The 27,622-nt window shown below is 38.2% G+C and overlaps 1 protein-coding gene across 1 annotated transcript in view; it reads right to left on the bottom strand.

Moving 5' to 3' along the window:
* map1b (microtubule associated protein 1B) overlaps window positions 1-27,622 on the bottom strand; it is a 90,656-nt gene that overhangs the window by 60,676 nt on the left and 2,358 nt on the right. The window contains exon 2 of the mRNA XM_008102972.3: window positions 19,208-19,309. Coding sequence (XP_008101179.2) covers window positions 19,208-19,309 — 102 coding nt within the window. The remainder of the gene's footprint in view (window positions 1-19,207; window positions 19,310-27,622) is intronic.

Genomic DNA, 27,622 nt, shown 5'->3' with positions numbered 1-27,622 from the left:
CTGTTCCTCTTTCATTATGCATTCGTCCACAATAGTCCCAACACACCTTACTATGGTTGCTAGAAAGTAAACATTTGGCAATGCCTTTGTAAATTATGGTGTACGTCAGGATACATGACACTGATTTATAACCATGTTTGTATTCTGATGTATTCAAGGACAAGAGGACAATTGTTTCATTCCACAGGGAAAACAAACCTAGGGCCACATTTAATACGGTAATGTAGGCTCTTCACTTTCATGGGAGTTTGGGTGGAACACGCCCCACAAAAAAGGGAAAACCGTGAATTTTTTTTAAAAAAAACACCTGAGAGATCATCAGTGTACCAGAAGTTGACCATAAAATTGTGTGGGAATTAAAAATGAAATGCACAGATATAGAATGGGGGGATGCTTGGCTTGATAGCAGTACATGTGAAAAAGATCTTCAAGTCCTCATGGACAACAAGTTACACATGAACCAACAATGTCATGTGGTGGCTTAAAAAAGCCAATGGGATTTTGGCCTGCATAAATAGGAGTATAACATCTAGATCCAGGGAAGTCATGCTATTCCTCTATTCTGTCTTGATCAGATCACACCTGGAATATTGTATTCAGTTCTGGGCACCGCAATTGAAGGGACATGTTGACAAGTTCAAAAGTGTTCAGAGGAGGGTGACTAAAATGATCAAGGGTCAGGAGAACAAGCCCTATGAGGAGCGGCTTAAACAGCTGGACATGTTTAGCCTGCAGAAGAGATGGCTGAGAGGAGACATGATGAGGGCCATGTGTAAAGATGTGAGGGGAAGTCATAGGGAGGAGGGAGCAAGCTTGCTTTCAGTTGCTCTGGAAACTAGGACAAAACAATGGCTTCAAACTACAGGAAAGGAGATTCCACCTGAACTTTAGGAAGAATTGCTTAACTGTGAAAGCTGTTCAGCAGTGGTTCTCTCTGCACCCGAGTGTGGTGAAAGCTCCTTCTTTGGAAGCTTTCAAACAGAAGCTGGATGGCCATCTGTCAGGGTGCTTTGAATGCAATTTTCCTGCTTCTTGGCAGGGGGTTGGACTGGATGGCCCACAAGGTCTCTTCCAACTCTATGATTCTATGAAATGGCTAGAGAAGTGTTATTTCTATGAATCTCTAGGTCCTCGGATGCAAGTTAAAAGTCAACTTGCAATAGACGTTGATCACAGAATTGGGATTGAGGACCTAGAGCTTTCTAAAAGTTAAAATTAAACCTGCAAAATTTATAATGCCAGTTGTGATTTGTAATTGTATTACTATTACTGTCATCATGTTCATCTTGACTGTGGTTTCACTGGAGTTTTGACCATTAATGACCGATATTCAGTAGCACTAGGGAAAGAAAGCAGCTGTGGTTCCAGTTGTAAAGGTGCTTTGGTAACAGTTCCAAATAATTAAGGATACAAACTTCAGTGAAATCACAGCTGTGACGATGATGATGATGATGATGATGATGATGATGATGATAACTGGTTCCACTGTTAGTTGTTGAGTCTCATCAATTCAAGTAAAATTTTGTCCTAACACCACAGTATCAGATTCGTTACACTGTCCTAAAACTTTAATCACAGTGGAAGAAATCCATCAAATCGATAAGGGAAACATTTCCACTAATACCTGTGGAAAGGCAGGTACTTCACTGAAAAATAAATCCTGCTCATGGGATTTCATGCAAGCTTCTACATGCAGGCTATCATATTTTCCTTTTTAATTTGTTGTTGTTCTGTGTCCTTCTTATTTATGCCAATCCTATGGTGAACACTATTCAAAACCTGGTTTACCAGAGGCCTAGCTCAAAACTCAAACGGCTATGCCATGTTAGCTCTTAATTATTCATTAAATAAATAAATGTAACACACTATTGTAATTTTGAAACCCACCAAAATCATTCATATAAACAAAAGAAAATGGAAATGATTCTCAAGAATTGTGCAATTGCAGATGAACGTCCTTCAGTCTTTTTAACAATTAGAACTTTGCATTTGTTAGTAAGATCTATATAATATGAATAACAAGTAGTTTCTGCACTAGACCAGAATGATATAAGAATTTAATGGAAATGAAGAGGACAATCTAATCCATCAAAGTAAATCTTCCCTACATCTATACGCTTTGACAAAGTACACTTAATTGTTGTGGATAAGTAAAATGTAAGTCTTTCTGAGAAATGAGAAACCCTGTTTAGTATGCTGCACATAAACTAGAAAGAACCTTTGAAATAAATATTGATTTATCATATCGTCTCGTCTCTTAGAAATATGGTCCTTTTGGTTACCTAATTAAATTGGTTAATACAATAGCGTGGGCTACCTCTATACGACACTGCAGATCTGCCAGACTGTGATGGGCCTTCAAGTGACATATCACTTGAAAGATATGTGTGGGGACTCCGTCTGCATACTAATGTGCCTCCCTGCTCCATCCTAATCCACATGAATGGAATTTAAATCAACCTCCACAAGTTCAGCTTTAGAATGTTCTAATTAACCCTCAGCTTTAAGACATGCAGCAAGGCAGGAGGGGGGACATTTGGTAAATTAGAGGCGACAAAAGTCAAATGCTAGTCAATTCCATCAACTGAAGGTGACTTCAGGCATTAATATGAAGTCTGAGGTTTTAATCTGAATCTCTACTTATTTTGTCTCTGTGTGAGTTTAACTTTTACCCTGTAAGCATTTCTGTGCATTTTTAAGCAACTGGCAAACAGATTCCAGAAACAACAAGAACCACATACTTCTACTGAGACATGGCAGCGCATTAAAACATACTGTTTCTTTGTGAAGTGCAACTTAATAAGATGGCAGCAGATATTTCATCATGGGTTTTGCTTTGCATAAACATTTCAGATTCCTAGAAAGGAGTATCTACACTGCAAAGTCCTTTACTGGCTGCCAAGACTACTGAAGCCAAAATGAAAGGATGGAGGAAAATAACTGATCATATACTTGTGGGAAGGCTTTCCCTTGATTCAGGAGCTTAGTGCATTGCTATCTCAGCAAATATACTGCAAGCCTTTTGGTTAGAAACAAATGATGAATTGTTATTATTTTAAAAGAAAGTTAAAGAACTTAAATCAAGACTCAAAATTACCCATATATGGAGTTTTTACACTGCAGCTTTTTAACATCTGGATTCTGCTTTGTACTCAGATTAGTATGAATGTAAAGACTTTTGAACTAGAAAAGGCAATATGAAAGCACTATCAATGAGCTCATGAGCACAATTTAAGACACAACTTTATCAGTAAAGAAACATTTTAATTTTATTAAGTGAGATGTAACCCTCTTTTTAAATTTAGGATGTAACCATTCCAAGGTACCATAGATACTAGTTGTTGTGGTTCAGTCTGATGATGAAGGGGGATTTGGGTTTGAGCAGTCTGTTCCAGGAAATGTGGAACAGCAGTTTGAACAGCAGTCTGTCCCTGGGAATGTTGATGTAATTTGGAAAGATTTCAGTCAGAGGAACATTGCAGTTCATCGCTGTTGAAGAATCAACTCTTGCTTAGTTTCAGTTCATGCCTCGTCTCATGTGTTTGGATTATACTTTTGAAGCTCATGTTTTCTTGTTTCTTTGGAATTGCTTTGCTATTCTTGGAACTATGTACAGTAGAGTCTCACTTATCCAACACTCGCTTATCCAATGTTCTGGATTATCCAACACATTTTTGTAGTCAATGTTTTCAATATATCGTGATATTTTGGTGCTAAATTCATAAATACAGTAATTACTACATAGCATTACTGTTTATTGAACTACTTTTTCTGTCAAATTTGTTGTCTAACATGATGTTTTGGTGCTTAATTTGTAAAATTATAACCTAATTTGATGTTTAATAGGCTTTTACTTAATCTCTCCTTATTATCCAACATATTCGCTTATCCAACGTTCTGTCGGCCCGTTTATGTTGGATAAGTGAGACTACTGTACTTTTTATCTACGAACACTCTGTACTGTGTTTTACTGATTGCACTCTCAACTGGATTATTGTTTGCTTTACTGCTTTTTATTGGGTTTTGTTATTCTTTATCAATAAACTGAAAAACTCAAGCCTGCTGTGGTGAAGTGTGTGTGTAGCAAGGTGAACCAGCGCGGAGGTGCGACACTCGTGTATAAGTCAACCTCATGTATAAGTCAGTGGTCGGATTGGGTGCCCAAATTATAAATTCTGATGTGAACTATGGATATGTCAAGAATCATTCTGCGGAGACAGGAAACAACCAGCGCCACTCCAGGAAGACAGTCCCCCTGACTGCCATCATCATTTTTCCACCCAGGGATACATAAAGGCAAGAAGTGGCACCATGGTGGAGACAGTAAAGGGATTTGGTGCCTTTTTCAGGCTCGCCGAATGGGTTAAGCTCTCACATTTGGCTACTCAAAGAGTATGGTTCCATGAGTTCAGTTGATTTTTTAACTAAAATTTCTAGACTTATACACAAGTATATACAGTGACTTTAAACATTTTAATGCTTTTTCAAAAAGACAACAATCCCTTGCAACTGCTTTTAAGAATAGTTGCTACCAACTCAGCATGCAAAACCTGAAACCAGCTGAAGCCAAGATTCATTTAAAGGCCAGTGTACAAGGAACCATCCATAACACTCCTAGAAAGATGGCTCCAGAGGTAACAAAGGCCTCACTCAAGGCCCTGTACCTTCCAGTGTGGTGGGTCTGGATGCTAGGTTCCACTTTTAAAGACCAGAATCTCCTTTTGTCTTACATTTCCTAAATTTTTACCATTCATTTCTGCATTAAAAAGCAGTTATTTTCAGCTGAGGATACCATGCAACATATCATGGAAAAAAGTTACATTTTTAAACTACAGTATCCAGAAACTCCAACAATTTTACTCACAAATTATGACAATTATAGAGTTTAATGGTATGAAGCTTTTCCAATTAGATGGCTTATCAATAATCATCTCATTTTGAGGGGGGAAATAGGCACAGTAAAATTGGTAAATATGTAAAATATTTCATGCATGCAATATAATCAGTGATACTAATTTGCTTTTGTTAATGAATAGTTTACGAATTGCATTTTCCCCCTAATGGCATCTACTTACTGAAAATCAGAAGTATCTGTTACTGTATATTGCTCTCAGGCACTTTTTCCCTTTGAGATGGAATTCATGAATACAGAAAGGAACAAACTGACAGAATCATAATATACACACAGAGCAGCTGCATTTGGACTGCAGGATATAATTCTTAAAGTTGCCATCTCAAAAATGAAAACACACATTTCAACAGGGCACTTAAATGACAAGTCGATTTTAAAAAAGGCAATGAAGTTTGGGAAGAATAAGATGATAAAACCAAACTGGGATACGCATTTCAAAACTTTTGTCAATATGGAAAAAATGGATGCCTAAATATACTTTATGATCTCATGAGCTAAGTTGGATCTGGCCTAATTAGTACATAGAATCATAGAATAATAGAGTTGGAAGAGACTACATGAGCCATCTAGTCTAACTCCCTGCAATGCAGGAAAAGCACAAAGTATGACAGATGGCCATCTAGCCTCTGGTTAAAGGCCTCTGGTGGAAGTTTCCAAGAAAGGCGCTCCCACCAGAGAATGGCAAGTGCTGTAGGGAAACTGCCAGAGAACAGCAAGTGTTGTGGTCTACAGCCAGAGGAAGGCCATGGCAAACCTCTGAGTATTTTGCCTAGGAAATCCCTATGAAATTCACCGGGTTACCATAAATCAACAGTGTGACTTAAAGGCACGTGCATCATCATGGAGAAAATTCCCGTATAGGACAGTAGCATTCAGGGACATTGACTGAGTGCCTGCATATCATCAACTTAGGAAAAGTCAATACCTCCACATGTAGTTGTGAATCTAGTGGGGTTGGGTTTAGAAAGGATTAGGCAGTTTTATGGCACATATGCTGCCAACAGTCATCAGCACATGAATTTCTGGGCAGTATATCTTTGATTGTTATTATTTATGTGTTACATTGGTACTTGTCTTTTCTCCAAGAGTTCAAGTTGGAATACTGGAGCTCTGTGAGACTGGAATCTGAGAGCAAATGACCAGTCCAAGATCACTCAGTGAATTTCATAGCAACACTGGGATTTAAGTCTGTAACTCTCAAGGTCTAGTGCAGGCCTGTACAACCTGCGGCCCTCCATGCGTTTGAGCCTCCAACTGCCAGAAGCTCTAGCCAGCTATTCCAATGGCCAGGAATTCTGGGCGCTCAAGTCCAAAACAGCTGGAGAGCCACAGGTTTTGCAGGCCTGGTCTTGTGTAACACTCAAAACCACAGTGGGTTCTGGCAAACAGCGCAGAAGGGCTACTGCTTCTGAGTTGTCCTTGTGGGCTTCCCAGGAGTACCCATTAATGGAATGAGGATGTACAACCAGAAGGTTTCTTCTCATGTATAAAACAAAGTTTTTGAAGAAGTTACTTTTTTAACCTCACATCAACATGGCCATGGGGTGTCCTTTGGAGTGATTGTCCAAAATAATAACTCTTTCAAGTGCTGGATGAAATCAACATTACTACCAACAACAAGAAAATATAATCAATTATACCATAAATATAGCTACTCAGGTTAGATATATATTCAAGTGTTGGCCAAAATACAAAATCCATAATCCACAAAGGAGTGATACCTTTATTGGCTAAGAAAAATGCCCAAAACACATCATGCAAACTTTCCAAGCTCCACTGACATCTTCACCAGGCCATACAGGAGAAATGAAAAAGGGGGGCACATGATGATGTTGGAGCCCCATGCCGACATTTTGTATTAGATGTTATCTGTGCCACAGTTCAATTGATCTGGGGGTATTACACTGTAGGCAGAGACTACATGCCTTTCTTTGACCATATGGAGACTGAGACAAAGGACAACAAAATGTAAACTCCATTAGCAACAGCAAAATTATTCCCCTTGAGATTCAGGGAGTATCCTTGCCTTGTGAAGCCACAGGCCTCCTTCTTAAGCAGAGAACACTGGGTTTCTCAAAAAGTCCATATACAGTAACATCACAGGTGGAAAAGCTCTTAAGTGCTGTCTCGGTAATAATATCATGTTAGGGTGTTTAATCCCTACAGTGTTTTTATAACCAAAAATTATAACATTCATGGGACAGGAATCAATAGCTGGACACAAAATTTTTCATTCCATAGACCAAAAAGTGATCCTGTTTCTTTCCATGTCACTCCTTAGAGGAACTTACCAATATGATTTTTAAAAAATGAGAAATAGAATACATTGCAAATCATGTATTTTCTTTAACTGCTTGTTTGCTTTTAGCAGTGAGAATACAGATTGTCCTAAAGATCATACACAAATATGAGACATGCACCACAACCATGGTGAAAGCTAAATTCGGCATTGAAGATGCTAAAACAGAGTGAATGAACTCATCAGTAATTCACCAAATGGAGAAAACTGAATAATGTTTTTCCCCAGCAATAAGCAGATTGATGTCTCTTGGTGATGCATATATTTAGGCCAATCAACCCAATTGTGCTACATCTTTTGCATGGTTCAGTAAGACGAATGAATGAATAAAAATACTCTTCCTGCACTTGTGCTAAAGATGGAAGAGTCACTCCCTTTGTACCATCTCCCAGGACTAAAGGGCTGGGAAAATGCAGGCGAGAGGATGAAGGTAGTGATGTCTGTGGATTATCCATGGAATAAAAAGAAAAGGTACAGCAATTGTCAGAGTGGTGGAAAGAGTACTCTTACTGCACAAGGCAATCATGTTTGTTGTCCCTACTAGCGATATTGTTGCTTATTGATTTCGACTTCTTAAATAAAGGAAGTAAACTTTCAAAAGCCCCAAACTGCCTTTTGTTAGATCCGTAGGGTGTTTCTAGCTCTTATTTTACATTGTCATTTATTTACCCATTAAAAAGTGCTTGAGAAACAGCTTCCACGCATACGTCGCCTATATTCTTTGCTTGCGTTTCAGTGTATAAAGCCTGAAACACGGGGAACACTAATCAATTGAATGAATAATTTTAGAGAAATTCTTTTGTGTCTCCTGTCTTGCTTGTAATTGGTGGTAAAGGGCTATTATCTGCATACTCCTATTAACCAACCCAGTAAATGGCTGTACCCATCTGAATCATTATAAGATAATAAAAACCCAACCCAAGGCTCTCCTATTTAACATAAGTGACAGTTTCAGCAGGGCCTCCTTCCACTCGATAATCTCCAACTTGACATGCAATGACATTATCCCATTGAAGCCAGAGACAAATTATAATTCTTGATGTAATTACAGGTTTAATGGGGAGGGGGGAATTGTTAGGGGCAAAGTAACCATTCCCACCAGGGTCTTTTGATGAATACAAATGGAGCAGACATAACCCCTATATGTGGTTTTGGGCTCATACTGTGATTCAAACCCAAAAAAGGGAAATTGCAATTATTGGATGCTATTGCTATTAAAGAACTCAGTACAGATTTGCAATTGTATGTATAAGTTTAATTTTTTTGTCAACAATGGCTTTGCTTTTCACTAGTAACAAACATCACTGCGGAATGTTTTAAAGGTAATTAACATATCCCAAAGCAGCAGACACTAAAAGTATGACAGTTCCAAAATCTTTAAAATTCTTCATTTTACAGAATCCCTATTACCTATTGAAGAATATTTAAATCTTTTTAAGTCTAATGAACTTTCGAGAATCTGAGCTCTAAAGCTTCCAACTGATAATGATGACTTTAAAAATTCAATAGACTGGGACAAATGACTTGGAGTAATATTAAATTAACAGATTGCTAAATCCTGTCTTCAGATACATTAGGAGCAAATGGGCTTTTGTGGCTCTCTAATACATCTTTCAGACAGCTAAAATATTAACAAGCATCCATTTTGAAAACCTTCAAAAATGTAAGACAGGATGAAGGATCTTTTTCCATGAAGTCTGATATTTTATAAATTCTACAACCGAAAGAACAAAAACTACTGCTGCTGCTACTACCGTTGTGTTACCTTTCCAGCACATGGTGATCACAAGGCAAACCTATTAGGATTTATTCAGACATTTTTGTGTTTGCCTTCCTTTGAGGCTGGGAGTGACCTGCGCAAGGTCACCCACTGGATTTCCATGACTGAGCAGGGATTTGAACCTTGGTCTCCAGAGTAGTAATCCAATGCTGCAACCACAATCCCACACAGCCTCTCAACTATATCATAGACTTCTATTAATCAAAAAATCCCAGCACATGGACCCTATTGAATCCTGGCTTCAATATACCACTGAATATATTCAATTGTGAATGCCATACATCACTACTACTATTACTAAAAGAAGTTGCTACAAACAACCAAAGAAAATAGAAAACTGGCGTGATTCCTTTGTGTGGGAAGATTTAAGGGGAGAGTTGTCACTTTAATGTTCAGTGAAAACACTTAACCATCTTAAGAACCTGAATGGAAAAGTGTTGCAATTGGAATGCTATATATCCTTCTGTTTCTCAAGGGTCACAAGTGAGGAGTGAAGAACTGACTTTTCATTTTAAGAGGATTTTGTGCACATCCACAGAGCAGGCAGAGGATGAATTGGATTTCCCCTTTCTCAACAGTTTTTCCAATCCCACATACACCTTTATTGTCAGAAAACTAGAAATGTTTGAAAGGCTACGGTCTTATTACAGTGTTATTCTTGATCAAACTGTGCACATTCATTTCTTTTGTTCTGGTATTTGATTGAATTGACACAGAGGCTTGTAATGCACAAACTTTATTCTCCATCACAGAGAAGGCAAAAATCAGAAAGTAATCACTTTATGCACAAGTAACTGCATGGAAAGACATCATGCAGTTACTGGGAGCAGGGTTATACTAGGTTTCCCTTGGCATGCAATATGCTCTTGCCCCATTTCATGACATCCTCCTATTGGGATGGTTCTGTTTATCCAGAGGATGAAGACAGACTTTAATTATTTACTTATCATACAACATAGATCCTGTCCTTCTGGTGATTTACATCAATTCCGGGGCGGTTAATTAAAAGCAATTTTAAAACACAATAAAATCCCAAAACAGCAACAATTAAAAAACAGACAGATGCTACTAAATAAACATTATATGAAACTCATAGTGAAAATGCTACACAAGAAGATAGTCCTTTGGAGATATCACACATTTCAGCATAATAGTGGTATTGCAACAGTATCTGCGGCAAACGGACACCATATTTGTTTAGGTTAGAAAAGTGGTTCTCAACCTGTGGGTCCCCAGATGTTTTGGCCTACAACTCTCAGAAATCCCAGCCAGTTTACCAGCTGTTAGGATTTCTGGGAGTTGAAGGCCAAAACATCTGGGGACCCACAGGTTGAGAACCACTGGAGTAGAGGCAAAGCCAATGCAAGATGCCTGAGCACTGGATGACAACTCTGGAGACCAATCCTCATTCGGCCATTAAATCCACTGGGTGAACTTGGGCAAGTCATATCTTCTAGTCTCACAGGAACAAATCTTGTCAAGAAAACCCTGAGGTAGGTTTGCCTTAGGTTGCCATAGATTGGAAACCACCACCAACACAACAGAGCTGACTCCAAGACTTTTATGTGGGGTTGGGATGCTTGATGAGTCCTTCTCACTTGGCCTGCTTCCTAGAATGGACCCATCCCTTTCTTGCTCTTTTCCTCTCCTGATTCAATAAGGAATCACAAGTTCTTTATTTTATTTTCATGGAATCAATGCAATCTTAAGGCACATATATGTTGGTAGAATGAATACAGTCTGAACACTACTTTAACTGCCTGGACTGAAATCCTAGGATTTGTAGTTTGGCAACTTACCAGCACCCTTTAGCAAAGAAGTCTAAAGATCTTACAAAACTATAGCTCCCACAATTCATTAGCATTGAACAATGGCAGTTAAAACGGTGCAAAACAGCATTCATTATACAGCGTAAATGCACATTTAGACCCCTTCCAACCAGCTGTATAAAATCCACATTGAACTGGATCATATGGCAGTGTGAACTCCAATAACCCAGTTCAAAGTGGATATTGTGGATTATCTGCATTGATATTCTGAGTTATATGGCTGTGTGGAAGGGCCCTTAGACAGCTTCAGAGGCAAAAAAAATGCAGCAATGTTTTAATCCACATTAACAGAAGGATAGGGTTGACAGATACCATACATCACATTTTATTCTATGCTTGTCCGGACACAGGTTTTCTTGCTTCATAGCCTCCCTGCCTCTTTCTGGCACTTCCCTCTAACTAAAAGCACATTATCTCTATAGTGGTAGGGAAGTGAAAGAGGATTTAATAAGATAAATCTGATTCTAGCTTTGATCTTGTTGTAACAACAAGCATTTACAATAAAACTAAAATTAAGTACAACTTTTAAATGGCATTTGGTGTAGACTGCTAACTATCTCTCTAAATCCCAGTGATTTCATTTGTAATTTCATTCCTGAATTTTGTTTTAATTTTTAACATGAGATACTTCTTCAAGTCAAACTTTCCAGAAATGACTGTGGTGTAAACATGTGCGAGATCATTCCATGGGTTTCATGCTTTTTCCTACATGCAGGAGCATTGCATACTAAAGATATTTCCAGTAGTATTACATCAACAAAATAACTTGAATAAAAATCTTTGTCATATTTTTGGCAGTGAACATTTCCGCTCATGTATCCAAAAGACATTTTCATTTAAAGGCCATGAGACAGAAACCTTACTGAAGCAAATGTTATATTGGTTTGCCCTTGAGTTACGTACTCCATTCTTAAGCTGATTACACCTAGTGAAATCATGGGATGCATTTTTTGTGAGAATGTGAACATTGTCCAAGGACTTTTAAAGACATATGTATTCCCTACTTTATTACAGTACACTAAGACACTGAGGCAATAACATTGTTGCTAACAGCAACATCTCCATGGGGAAACTGATGCAAGGATCCATCTGCATGAAGCAGTTAAATTAATCTAACCTCAGTCTCTTTGTCTACATTTTCTTGCTCATCAAAAGCAGCAAATGTGTATCAAAGACTTCAGTGAGTAGTGGCTGGGGATTGATATCTATCAAGCTATTGTAATTAACTCCTAGTTATTCTAACTACCTCTGCTACCTTCAATAATCTTTTAATGAGTCTGTAATATCATGACCGATTTCCGTTATTCAAAAGCAAGTGACATTTTTCCATGTTTATAATACTGCTATACAAAGGAGTACTGAATTTTCTTCACACCACAATATGAGAATGAGAATTATTTTAATGTACATTCATCCCCCCTCTTTTAAGTAATTTATATAGAAAACATTGACCTAAAACACAATCTGCCTATAGGACACACCTTCCCACCATTGAAAGCAATGGAGGTAATGGGTTTAAATTCAAACTTGTTAATATAAAGCACAATATTATAAACATTTTAATTAAGCCACCATTACATGTATCATAAGCTGAAAATCAAGATCAAAATATAGTGATTCAAATAAGATACAGTAGAGTCTCACTTATCCAAGCTAAACAGGCCAGCAGAAGCTTGGATAAGCGAATATCTTGGATAATAAGGAGGGATTAAGGAAAAGCCTATTAAACATCAAATTAGGTTATGATTTTACAAATCAAGCACCAAAACATCATGTTATACAACAAATTTGACAGAAAGGGTAGTTCAATACACCGTATTGTTATGTTGTAATTACTGTATTTACGAATTTAGCACCAAAATATCATGATATATTGAAAACATTGACTACAAAAATGGCTTGGATAATCCAGAAACTTGGATAAGCGAGGCTTGGATAAGTGAGACTCTACTGTACTTGGAAATATATTTGGACTTAATTCTAAGTAATTGGGAACCAATATTCTGGTTTTCCCAAGGAATCATGAAACAGTCTGGTAAAAGGTAGGCATTAATGTTTCACTGTAAATCCATCATTAGATGCTAGGCACTTATAAGGATGGGATAACTGGCAGAGGTTTGACACAAAAAGCTGCATTTATGGTGGAAAATGTTCTGAGTGTCCTGCTAAAAATGAAGTGGGGTCTCCCTTCTGCATGCCACTGCATCACAACACTGGGGAAATGTTATTTGTTGTCAAATCAACCATTAATTAGATTTCACATTTCGTTAACATAAATAACTGCCAGCAACATCAGTCAAAGTTCATAATTTAACTTCAGTCTATTTTAGGGATCATCTGGGCAGTTTAGTGCAGTGTAAATCTGACGCTTATGCTGAATCCAGGGCGTTTGTCCAGATGGCCACATCTGCTCTGCTGTGCCATCACCTCCTTTATGTTGCTGTCACTCCTAGCTGACCACAGAACTCTATCCAAGTTCTTGAGTATCATGACCACTTCTGCTGATCCCAGAATAAGGCACCCACACAGCTATCAAGAATGAGAAGGGGGTCACCGTTGCTGGCTGGAACTCCCTGGCTGGCTATGAATAGTGGTGCCAATGGCACAGCCATGCTCCATCCTCTTTCTCTGTGCTGATCAGTGCAAGGAAAGGGCAGTGTTCATCTGGATATGTTTATTTCTTCAGTCGCTTCCAAGCTCCTTCAAGGTCAAGCCAGTCACTTCAAGGATACCATCCAATCCATCCATCCTGCCCTTGGTCGGCCCCTCTTCCTTTTTCCTTCCATTTTCCCCAGCATAATTATCTTCTCCAAGATTTCCTGTCTTCTCATTATGTGGCCAAAGTACTTCATCTTTGCCTTTAATATTCACCTCTCCAGTGAGCAGTTGGGCATTATTTCCTAGAGTATTGACTGGTTTGATCTTCTTGTTGTCCAAGGCACACTCAGAATTTTCCTTCAACACCACAGTTCAAATGCGTCTATCTTCCTTCGCTCAGCCAGGACAGTGTATGGGGCCAAATACAGCTATTCAGTCTGCCTGAAACCCCATTGCCCTCCAGTGTTTCCAGAAAATTCCAAGGTATCCCCCAACAGTGCACAAAGTGGGGCAAGATTGGGTTAAAGCAAAATAACCCAACAAGGCTGGGATATGCTCCAGAAGTCAGCTTTGATAGAGCTAGCAGCTTATTTACAGGGGGTTTGGACTTGTGTAGACTTTATCTGGATTCTATAACCTAACTAGGGCTGGATCTATACTGCCCTGTATCCCAGGATCTGATCCCAGATTATCTGATCATATGAGGGCCCTCCCAAACAGCCATATAACAAGAATATCAAGGCAGATAATCCACAATATCTGCTTTGAATTGAGTTATCTGAGTGTACACTGTCATATAATCCAGTTCAAAAGAGATAATGTGGGATTTTATACAGCTATGTGGAAGGGGACTGAATCTACACGGCTGGATAATCTGGTATAAACAAACAATCTGGGACCAGATCCTGGGATATAGGATAGTGTAGATCCAGCCCTAGATGCTTCCCTGACTATTTTATGGCTACGAAATTTCACAAAGCATTGTAAGGAATGGCAGAAAAATGGCTCACATAAAAGCTGTAACACCAGATGTTAGTAAATGTACAAACATACAAGTATATTTTCTTATCATGTTTCTTATTATGCGTAATAAGAAATCATGCTTGTTTCTTATTATGCAAACAAATAAAAAATAGGCTTTCAAATGAATCTCATTTTATTAATTTTAAGCATTTAATGAGTTTTTAACAGTTTATTTTCAATATCTTAAACAGTCTTTCCAGTCTTCTGTTCCACAGTTTGAGAACTGGAAAGATATTCATAACTGCATGTCTTAAAGGTAGTGATGAATTAGTCACATTCAACTTGAACTGTAATCTTCCATGATGGCCCTCTAAGCACAGAAGTCTAGTCCAAAAGAGAGCTATAAATACGTTTCCTAGAAATGTTTCCTAGAATACTTTAAATCTTACTGCTCAGAACATGGTATGTAAAATCTTGCTTTATTCATTTGAATAGGAGCAAGAGGATCAGCTTTATTTTTGGCATTTGTATAAATAATGCTATCAAGCATTCTACCCAAGTAAAAGATTTTAGCAGCCTTTGATCTGAGAAATTTGCTGTCGTGCATCTTCTAAATTTATATCCAAATTGGTAGTTTCAATACACACAAACTTAGGCAACTTCACAGAACCCTGCATCTGAAAAACTTTCCCTGTTCTTTTGTCTACCAAGAAACATGTGTTTTTCTCAATCTTATTTGACAGCAATTCCCATGATTCTTACTATTTCCTATGATGCCTTAGGTTGATGAGGGCTTTAGCATAATGAAATATAGAAAGCCATATTTGCCACCCTTGTTCTGTACAAGTTGTACACTGGCTTTCCAATGCACCAGATATTCAAAGAGATGTTGAGCCAAACCCATTGTGTCGCCTTAATCCAAAAATCAACTGATCTGGAAAATAATACTCAGCAGCTTTAGCAATGCAGTATTCCAAAATAGAATTGTGACTCAATTATTGCAAAAGTCCAAAGTGGTATTAAGCTAAAGTTCAAGGCATGGCTATAAACCTTCTAGTTACCATTTGAGCTTAAAGGATAATGCTTCACCCATGGTGTTACACTGGACTGTTGTCACTTCTGTTAATGCAGAGGGCAATTTCCCAGTGCCCACATGGCCATGTAGTGGCCTGGGGAGCACATAGAGTGCCTGAGCCACATACAATGGCATGGGAGAAAATGGTAACTGTGGCTCTGTCAGATTTCTTGCACCATTCTTCAGCTACTAAATGGCTGATGAAGCAGGCTTGGACAGGGAAAAGTGAGACTCACTGCACAAGAGGGTGTTGGATCTCCCATCATGCATCACAGAGAAAAAAATTAATGAGTCATGGTCAAATCAAGGGCCCAAGATAGCAGCTTGCTCAAAATTGGCTTGACATAGTGCACAATGGAATGTGCCATTTAGACTCTGCAAAGGATTTTTGTTTCACTTAAAAAAAAAAAGGGCTAGAAGGAAAAATAATCAAATCCATGTTATGTTTCTTACTCATATTTTTGTTATAAAGCTGGGTTTGGAGGGGAATCCACCAAGTCTAAGAGCCCTTCCACACAGCTATATAACCCAGAATATCAAGGCAGAAAATCCCACAATATCCGCTTTGAACTAGGTTATCTGAGACCACACTGCCATATATTCCAGTTCAAAGCAGAAAATGTGGGATTTTATTCAGCCGTGTGGAAGGGGCTTAAGAATGCAAAGAGGGTAAAGACAGAAATCAAAACTTCAATTGCCCTAACTAGCTTTACAAATTTACCTGTTACTTATTTAGAATACCCATATATAGATTGCTCTTCAATCCACCAGGACCCTTAAGGCAATGTGTAAAATGATCACAATATAAAAGTAAAACAGAAGTACACATTTAAAAAAAAACTAGAGCAAAGGCATAACACAATGCCACAGTTTTGACATCTTCTTGGAAGCTAAGTTAGCATGACATTCTGACTTCCCCGGGGAGAAGTTGGCGTTTGTTGTTATTTGTTGTCAAGTTGACTTTGGCTTCTGACAATCTTATGAATGATAAACTTTCCAGATCCCTGGTCACAAACTGCCTTGCTCAGGTCTTACCAACTCAGAGACATGGATTACTTGATTAGGCCAATACACCAGAACTGCACTCTCCCTCTTTTCCTACTGCTTTCAGTTTCACTAAGCATTACTGTATTCTCCCAATGAGCTGCATCATTTCATGGTATGTCCAAAATACAACAGCCTCAGCTTAGTCATCTTCGTTTATAGTGAAAATACAGTTGAGGTGCTGCTATAGAAAAAGACCTTTCCCATGTACTCTGGCTAAATACAAAGCCATGGGAGCATCTCAAATTCCAATTCAATTATTTCCTTAAGTTAATAAATTATAATGTTAGGACTACATTTACAACAACCTAGATAGAATTTCTCTCTCCTTTGTATTATGTGTGGTTCTTAATCCAAATTAAAACTTACAGGGTGCAAAGTTGTAGCAGAATAAGATGGTAACATGGCCTGTACCACCTAAGACTACAAGTGGCAAAATTCACATCGGGATATTTAACATTTTTTAACATTGTTCCTTCACAATATTTATTTATTTTATTTATTTACCATATTTCTCAACCTCTAAGGGGAATCAAGGCGGCTTACAAATGGCACTACATAATGCCTACAACATAAAACATGAAAAAGTTACATTAAGATTAAAATAAAAAATATATATTTAATACATAAACACATATATTTAATACATAAAATATATATTTAAATACAATCCAATATTAAGACACAGCATCCAAAAACAAGGTCTAAGGCCAATCCAGAGTCAATTGCACAATTTCAAGTAAACCTATTGAACAACTACTTCTCAAAGGCTTGCTCCCAAAGCCAAGTTTTAACTCTCTTTCTGAAAGCTAGGAGGGAGGGAGCTGACCTGACATCACTTAGGAGAGAATTCCACAACCAAGGGGCCCTAACTCTTGTCCCCACCAACCGCGCTTGTGAAGGTGGTGGGACCGAGAGCAAGGCTTCCCCTGACGATCTCAGACTCTGAGGTGGTTCGTAGGGAGAGATACGTTTGGACAAATACACTGGGCTGGAACAAAAACACCTCCCTGCAAGTTGAAACTTCAACAGCAGGAACTAGACGGGTAGGGAACCTTTGTCCCAGCTTATCCTTTTAAATAAAAGTATTTATGCTTAAAGGTAAAGTTGAGGGGTGGAGGTTCTAACTGAATTAATAAAAATGACATCTACCTGCAGCCCAAAGAAATATAATCCAATTCCACTGAAGGTAAAGAACAACCCTAATTCTAACAAAGAGTTATCCTGGGCTCCCATAACAGTCTTACATTGCTAGGCATTTGAATAGGTGATTGTGGGTGATCGTAATTTTCCAAATAAAGGGCACATCAAACTTTTGACAGAGTTACCCAATGGAAAATTGAAAGTGGGGAAAAATCACCAGTATTATATTAAATTTTATTATACCGATTACCTAATCAATGTGAGTCAGATAACTCAAAGTTATCCCACCGCTATCCCCATTACAGTAGCTACAGTATGTTAAAATAATTTGCATGAAAGACCGAACAGGAAAATCATGCAAATGCACCACCAGGAAACTGCCAATCAATCTGATAGAGAAGCTTTTCTCCCTTCCCACAAAATATATTTGAATTAAAATATTACATCCCACATTGAAAGATCTGACTATCAATGTATGTACAGAACATATTGGACCTATTCTAATCCTACAAATATTCACAATTGAAATGTTCATGCCATTTAGAACCAAGTTACATTAAATCATGCAGTTAGTAGAATTACAAAAAAAATCCAGTGCTTAACGCAAGATATCTATGAGCCCACAGATGGGTTATTCCAAGAACTGAATCCTACCTGTGTAGTACATTATTCAGAATAAGCACATTCCCTGGGAATTAATTTACACTGAGGCCATGTCTATCAGGCCAAAATAAAGTGGACTCACCATTCAGCTGCTGTGGTGAGTCCACACAATGCAAGGATGGATTCACAGCAGAAGCACTGGACAATGTGGTTCAGGGGAACACAGAGTTTACTCCAGAGCTTCCAGGAGTGATCCTGATGTTTCAGAGGTGTGGACAACTGGGTCGAGCTATATCCACCTCAACTCACTCTCCATAACTTCAACAGACCCATTGCTGTATTGCTGCTGGCAAGCCAGTGATTCCTGGCAGTGGCTTGATGGAGATGTTACATTTCTAGTGGTCACACCAAGGTACCCAGCCATATGATCAGAAACGTGACATTATTGGCAAACCTCTGCTAAAGAACTGCTTGCCAGTGACAACACACTGGTGACAGCAGCAGTCCCAGTGTAACCTTCGGATGGCTTGCTATGCGGACAGCCAAAGGGATGATCCTGGCATGCATAGGAGCATCTTGAAAGCACTTTAACCCAGATTATCTGGATAAGTGTAAAGACAGCCTGAGCTCACTAAGATTTACTTCCTAGTAAGCATGTGAGAATTACAAATCTTTGTCAGTGATCCCAAATGTTTATACTTCATTATAGTTTCCATTGTCTTCTGTAGATTCTTTTTTTCAAAGCTGTACATTTGTAATTATATCATCCACAAGTGATTTTAACTTATAATGGTCAATCATACATGCAAATAAATCAATAGGTGAATATATTGTTTCCAAGGATTATTTGGCACCAATAACTGCTTCCCAAAATGCCTGTATTAAGATGAAACCAGTTTCACATAGATGTTTGAACTGTATCTGTGCTCTTTAACGGTAAGGACAGAAAAGGAAGACTCACCTCGCACATCAGGAGAAAATCGAGCTGAATGACGAGACACAAAAAGTTTAAGTTCTTGATCCAAGTTGCATTCTACTAGGTTTGTGTCCCAAGATCGAATTCCTAAAAAGCAAAACAAGATATATACACAATTAATTCTTAGATAAGATTGCAATGTGTACTTGTAGATTTTCTCCAACAATTTTAGGTATATTCTCTTTCTTTAAATTCCATCTAGAGACTCTACTCTTAAGCCATTTAAAATAAAATTTCACCAATCCTCATTTTATATGTCATAATCTTTTAGTAATACTAATAGTAATTCTAGAATTTAGCACCAATATTTATCAGCACTGTTTACCTTCAAAACTATATCTGCCATTTTGTAGCAAGTTGATGGACTACCAATTGCTACATATTTTTAAACTGAGTTTGCTACTTAATATGAAAACTTCCAAATAGTTACATAATATTCCATTGGATTCTACCCAGGGACAACTTGTACATCTTTTATTTTCAAAAGAGAGAATAAAGGAAGTTTGTTTTTCACATTCTGCAGAATAAATGTCACAAAATATGAACCTAAAACACGGAAATGACTATGGATGCAATGCAAGACTCTCCACTTTTTCAGATTTAAATTTGCTGGAAGATGAATATACAAATAGTCACCAGTCTTAAACTGCATCAGAAATTGTTGTTAAAGCACAAAATAACATGACTGACCCTCAACATTTAATTGTCTCTTTTTACAATATGTAACATCCATCCTAACCCTTTGTTCACAAAGTAAAGGTTATCCCCTGACAATGTCTAGCCGTATCCAACTTTGGGGGGTTGGTTCTCATCTCCATTTCTAAGACGAAGAGTTGGCATTGTCCATAGACATCTCCAAGGTTATGTGGCCAGCATGACTGCATGGAGTGCTGCTACCTTCCCGCCGGAGTGGTACCTATTGTCTACTCATATTAGCTGGGGCTAACAGTGGGAGCTCACCCCCGCTCCCTGAATTCAAACCACTGACCTTTTGGTCAGCAAGGTCAGCAGCTGCGCTACCGGGGGCTCCTGTTCACAGATTACTCAGAGGAAAAAAATTAAATATAGTGCTAAAGTACAAGCAATCTTGAAAACTATTTAAGCTATTACTGTATTTCTGAGAGGTCCAAGCTTAAAAAGAAAAGGACTACCCATTTCAAAGGTCAGACAAAGGTCTTTGCCTGCTCCTAAAAGGACAACATAGAGAGTCCCTGGGTAAGGTATTTCTGAACTGGAGTGCTATCATTGAAAAGCTTTGCTTGAATTAAATGAAGGTCTAGAAAATATATACCCTACATGTATAGGTCCAGAAATTTTAGTCAAAAAATCAATCTGGCTAGGCTCTATGGTATCTTAATTCTTATTTTGAAAGAAACCATCCTTTTATCTAAGTAGAGTGGTAAAAATCTGCCTCAACCCCTTGAGGGCCCCTTAAGGCAATACTTGCTTTTTCCCTTCTCCTCGACTTATCTACGGTCAAATCAAAATCCACAATTATGTCCCCAAAACCTGTTGTTGACTTATACATGAAGCTGAGTTATACAGTAATTAAGAACAGCATGAAACTGTTTATAGTTAAGGTTCATGTGAAACTTTAAAAAGTTGCCTCATTGGACTATTCTAATTTTATCCCTTCAGGTTGTTTCCAATTTATGACAACCCTAAGGTGAGCCTAATAACAGAGTTTTCTGGGAGTGTGTGATCCACTCAATCACCCAATGGGCTTCCATGGCCAAGTGGGGGAATTGAACCCTCGTCTCCAGAGTCACAGTCCAAGGCTCAAACTATGGCACCACGATGGGTGTACAGTCGTTAGGGTATACACTCAAATGGGTAATTATTATATTTCATTATACTTTACATTGCCTTCCAAAGGTTCTGGAGACGATTAGCTTATATTTCTATTTCCACAGAAATAAATCCTAGTTAATTTGTAGCACTGGAATCCTCAATTCAAAGGAGCCCATTTTGTTGCTTTTCAAAAGACGTTTACAATTTGTTTAGGAAAGGCTTCCCTGCAATTCAGAACTTTAAGAAGTCAAATGCTAAAGATTAAATCAACATAATCATTGTGGACAGTTTAAGGGTTGTGCTCTCTAAAAATTAAAAATACCTGCAAGCCATTGTTCTACATGGCAAGATAAATGCAGATGTTTTCTAAACAAATCCAAACTAGTTGCCCTGTCATATTTCAAAAGGTCACCTGCCTCTTTTCAGATGGCAAGATTTTAAACAAAGCTGAAACATCTATGAAGGTAAAAGAAGGTTCAGGGACATAATCTACCAGAAAGTAAGTCTTGCTGGCTTAGTCTTTTAGGTTTGTACTGTAATTGTCCAAACTGTTCTGGTTAATGTAAAATCGAAGGGAACATCCCACTCCTTTTATTCTTGTCAATATTGCTGGAGGTTGGGGAGGATGTTTAATCTTAAATGTCATTTTAACTGCATTAATATTTTATTGTATTTTATTATATCTTGAATTCATGACACAAATATCTAATCGTGTCTTAATTGTTGTTTAAGTTTTATATTTGTCATATTTCTAAATTTATTAGGTTGTGTCACATTATTGTAAGCCGCCTTGAGTCCCCATGGGGAGAAAGGCAGGGTAGAAATGAAATGAAATAAGAATAAAAAATAAGAAACCCTAATGAAACTCACTGGAGTCAGCAGAAGTCAGCAGAGGACTGCAGTCAGTAAAGAAGTATTAATGGAAGTTATTAACAGATTAATTCTACTCATATATTGTAAAACATAATAAAGATGTGATAGATGCTTGAGATATACTTGGATTATTTTATAGTCCAAATTGTGATTATACAGTTAGATTTTTTAAAAATTAGTTTCCGTGTGCAGTAGTGACCTGATATCGTGATATGAGGTGAAATCACTCCCCTGCTAAACCTGTAGTATTTTGATGCATAACATTTCTCATTTGCACTGTTTCATGAGGTTAACCAACAACATAATGAATAGGTGGTTTCTATATGCCTTCAAGTCATTTCTGATTTATGATGACCGTATAGTGACTCTATCAGAGGTTTTCTAAGAGGATTTCATCAGAGAGGGCTTGCCATTGGCTTCCACTGAGCCTGAAAGATTTAAACCCTAGTCTCCAGAGTCATAGTCAATACTCAAACCACTATACCATGTTGGCTATAAATGAATAGGCATGATAGAGTAAAACTGAAACTATCCAACATCACAATTAAGTTTTTGATATCCTACTAGAAAGAACATACACATAAGAAACATAGTAATTAATGTGCTAGACTAGTATTTGAGAAATCTAGGACATGTAATTTGCTTGTGTCAAGTCTCTGTCTCTTAGCTGACTTACATGGTCACTGTGATAATAAAATGGGAAGGATATTCTAAATCTAACAGGAGATGTCTGTTAGGGAATCATTTTGCTTCCAGAATCAGCAGTTGTTAATTTCCACAGCAGACCCATTAAACTTGCTCTGGGGTGTAGGGAAAGCCCATAGAGTTCATTTTTTGTGTTGTGCCCAGGGCCAAATGCTGGATAAACAAAAAATTGTGTTGCGCTGAGACTCCAACACCCAATGTTTTGGATTTAGGCCAATAGATGGTTACCATAATGGCTGGCAACACCTCTGTTAGAGGAGTTATCCAAAGTACGGACCCTTGTGGCGAGCTTTTGTCCAGATCCTTATCTTCTTTATCATTTGGACTGAAAACCAGAGTACGTTCATTGTCCCTTGAAATGTATGTCATTCATGTGTGCCCATTGCGAAATGATGGGATACAAAATACAACTAATAAATGATTCGTTTTGTAAGTCTGTATTTAGTTGTCTATTGCAAGTATTCAACTAGGAACAGAAATAAATATTTTCCAGGTGAACTTCTCAATGTACTTGACTAGTCAATAAACCATATATTGAGTGCTCTTCATTGATTAAGGGAATAGCATCTAGATCCAGGGAAGTCATGCTCCCCCTCTATTCTGCCTTGGTCAGACCACACCTGGAATACTGTGTCCAATTTTGGGCACCGCAGATGTTGACAAGCTGGAAAGCGTCCAGAGGAGGGCGACTAAAATGATTAAGGGTCTGGAGAACAAGCCCTATGAGGAGAGGCTTAAAGAGCTGGGCATGTTTAGCCTGCAGAAAAGAAGGCTGAGAGGAGACATGATAGCCATGTACAAATACGTGAGGGGAAGTCATAGGGAGGAGGGAGCAAGCTTATTTTCTGCTGCCCTGCAGACTAGGACACGGAACAATGGCTTCAAACTACAGGAAAGGAGATTCCACCTGAACATCAGGAAGAACTTCCTCACTGTGAGGGCTGTTCGACAGTGGAACTCTCTCCCCCAGACTGTGGTGGAGGCTCGTTCTTTGGAAGCTTTTAAGCAGAGGCTGGATGGCCATCTGTCGGGGGTGCTTTGAATGAGATTTCCTGCTTCTTAGCGGGGGGTTTGACTAGATGGCCCATGAGGTCTCTTCCAACTCTACTATTCTATGATTCTATGATTTTCCCCTTTAATATGTGCGCATTGCAAACCCATTTGTGTCTACACAACTCTGAGTAGACATTAACTAAATATTTGGGGGAGGGGGTCTAAGTTCACTGGGGCTTAAATCCAGATAATCATCTGTGTGTGTGTGTGTATGTACATGTGACTAATTTTTCAATTCACTTAGAAAGACCCCATTACTTTCATGGGCTTTTCTTAGGCAAGGAATATTCAGGAGTTGTTTTGGCTGGTTTCCTCTGAAAAACAAACCAGAGCACCTCTATTGCTGGTCTCCCATCCAAGTACTGACTCTGCTTAGCTTCCAAGATCAAAGGAGATCTGATGCTTTTAGGGTAGTTATATTAGAGCCTGAATGAGTTAGAATGGACATCCCTCACTGCTCTTCGTGGTAACCTCTGATATTTAATAATTGTCAAATGTGTCAAGATGATGTGAGCTGATTCATCCTCCAGCATTCATCCTGTAGCCCATGACATCATTGATGATCCTGATCCAAATATTTCAGCCATCTCCACTGAACAGTATTTCCTATGACAATATGAAGGTTTTTTCTAGGGTCAAGAGCATGAGAAGCTGTTTTGACTATCCACCTATTCTGTCCATCTAGCCCTGCAGCAGTTTGTAGGCAATCACCTTTCCCTTCACCTGATCCCAAACCTTTTATAACTGGAAATCCCATTGAGTGACTACGGGACACCCTGTGTACAAAATGGGTTGGGTATGCTTCTACTGAGGAGCAGGCCTCTAACACAGAAGTAAGGGAAGTGTCCCCATGGCCCTCACCTTCCAAAAATGGGACCAAAAGAAGAAGGTAAACAGATAGCAAATCATCACTGACACTTCTTTGGGTTTTTTTTTTTAAATTGAGGCTGAGGGGCATTACAGACTGTGTAAGCCAACCAAGTCCCACAGGTAGCCAATGCAGCCAGCTATCAAATCCCTTACAGCTGTTCTAATACAGTTCTATTCAAAAGTGTAACCGCAACTATTATGGTTGCATGTTAGGAACCAAATCAAACCATTTTCATGCTTTGAAGATCAATGAGCCAAAGCTGGTTGATTAGTATGTGGCAACCAGTTTCACACATGTTAAATCTTCAGACAGCGCTCCAGCAGAGCTGATGAGCCTGCAGCTGTCTAAATGTCACTAGTTTCATTCAAAACTGTCTCAGTAAGCCTGAACAATAGTGAGCTAAAATGGGAGTACAGAGTTCATCAACAGCTTGAGGGCCACATGATCTTCGTCCCTCTTCTAAAGCCATTGAATGAATGTGTTGATGATTCCTGACACTTGGGGGTTAAAATAAGGCTACAGTCTAACAGAATAATGGGTACAGTCCTATCAAGGTCAATATGAGGTCTTCATGATTACACATAAGTATATAGCTGTCAAGGGTGTTTGCCCTAGAGGAGTTTTAACAACCTGGTACTCTCCGAATATCCTGCATCTTCTATCAGCTTCAACTACCATGACTAATGATTGAGGGATCTGGGAATTGTAGTCCAAATCATCTGGAGGGCAGTTGTCGATAAATAGCATACTGGCTGTTAGGAATTGTGGGAGTTGAAGTCTAAAACACCTGGAGTGCTGAAGTTTGCGCATGCCTGTCCTAGAGCATATGCAAACTGAATGAGAAGAATTAATTGCTTACTATTTCTTGCCCTATCCTTTATAATAAATTATCAAAAATACACTATTCTGAGCTAGATCTGCTTAATATCTACAAGACATATGTTTAATATGTCTGTTGCCCCTCTTCAATCTCACCACCTTTTACTAATGCATTTTATTATCATGCAGTCTTCAAAGTCCATGTCTTCCAGCATTAAAAATGTACAGAGAAATACATGAACATGGGAGCTGTTTCTTTTATCATGATTTTCCACGATGCTCTACTTTTGTTCTTTTATCATGGATTTATGATCACAATAAAATTGATTGGATTGGATTATCTTGCAGTTATTAGAAATGTTTCAGTTTTTATGATATAGGAGATGTTAAGCAGATAACATATTTACAATCAATTGTGTGAATGTTGGAACTGAGGTGTGTTAGTGTGCCACTGCCTACTTCCTTTTGTGAAAGTTTTGTAGTTCTGATGAGTGATGGAAAAAACTGGAAAAAAAATATGGGTTATCGGGCTACAGAACATTTGGAAGTCACATTCAGCAATTTTAAGAATGCTGTTTCTTAATGCAAGAATGCCCTTTTGTATGCAAAAATAATATTTTATTTACATATCTTTCTTAGCTTTGAAATTAAATGCAGTAACATTACAATGCAATGTTAAGTCTTGACTATACAGCCCTATGATTCAGCACTTCTTGTCTCCCTACAAAAAGGAGAAAACCCCAGAAAATTCACTAAAGGCTGTGATCAGAATGTTTAAAATAAGCTGTTATTAATGCAAATGACCAAACTGAAGTCCAATTGAGACAGGACGGTCTGTTTTCTTCTGTGAGAAAGATGGAGATCTGACAATGGAGTCTCCATTAGCAATCTGGGCACACCCACATCTCTTGAGTTTTTGTAGGCAGCCAGGAGTTTTAAAGATACGTATGCATTGAAACAAATAACTCTGTACAAATTCTTAAATCATGTAATATTAAGGTCTCTTTGTGTAATATTTAAAATAAAGAACAAATCATCAACATCCTCAAAACCACTTAGAATACAACAATGTCTTCACTGATTTCTCTGCAGTGATTCACATGAATCTATCAAGGAGCAAAAGCACAGTCCCCTGTAACTGTAATCTTGAAGGCCTTGTGCTGAATGCATCATTAACATGACAAAACACAGTTTCCAATTCAGTATTTTTCCAAAAAAAAGAAGAAGAAATGTAATGAAGTTCATATATGCATTAGAAAGAAATCTTATTTCCCCAATCAAGGTTCAACATCAAACTATATGAATGTGCACTGCTGCCTTTCTAAAGGTATTTATATATATCACTAAATCTAAAAATTTAAAAGGCTACCAACTGTGTAACCAAAGAGAAGGTATAGGAAGTTTATATATCTATATTCTTCTTATTGGGTTAAAAATATACATCAGATGACCTCAGAGCATAACGCATATCCATTTGCTACTTTGAATTATTAATAACTTCATGACAAATGCAGCTTCTTCAGACTTAAAACTAGGTAAATCTGGAAAGAAGACAACTGGAAGAATATAAAACAAAGATCAGCCTCATCAGGTTTGGAGTCACTATACAATGGGATGCAAGAGCAACTAAAAAGGTCATACACACACACACAACTAGTACAGATGGCCTTGTCTTCACTAGGATGCTAGATATCCAATAAATTGAAGAAATGCTGAAAGTAATTTTGAAATCAAAACCACTTGTAGGGAGATGTAACAATACAAAGAGCCAACGGAAGTCCTCCATCTGCTGAACCACACCTATATAGCGCAAACACAGCCAAGGCATTGCCTAAGGCTTCTCTGACAATGGCAGACTCCTGAAACCTCATATCCTTCAGTTACAATCACAGCCCATGAGAAATAAAAGCATATTTGGTCAAAAAGTTATTTTTTCAAAGGGTTGTGATAAAAAAATATCTAGTGATGCATATTCTATATACAGCATTCACCCTACTTGTTCAGCTGAATTACTTTTCTCAGGCTGGCACAAAAGAGGCAGCATTACATTGAAGGACCACGGTGTCTAAAAATCCACTTGTTTTCACCAATAACCTTATTTTTACTGTGAGTTTTTGAATACAAAAGCTAACTTGACCGACTGACCCCCAAATGCAGTTGTCTGAAGGAGCGCCAAGGTTGAGAAAGTGTGCATTATTTAATAAGGAGTCCTCTTTTCCTTTATTGTCACTGATGCTTCTCCAAGGGGGGGAAATAAACCCTTCAGCTTCTTTTGTTGTTGTTGAAAT

Source organism: Anolis carolinensis, chromosome 2 (genome assembly GCF_035594765.1).
Source record: "Anolis carolinensis isolate JA03-04 chromosome 2, rAnoCar3.1.pri, whole genome shotgun sequence".
Lineage (NCBI taxonomy): Eukaryota > Metazoa > Chordata > Lepidosauria > Squamata > Dactyloidae > Anolis > Anolis carolinensis.
Note: the sequence above shows the minus strand (reverse complement) of the source record. Positions and strands in the feature narration are given on the sequence as shown.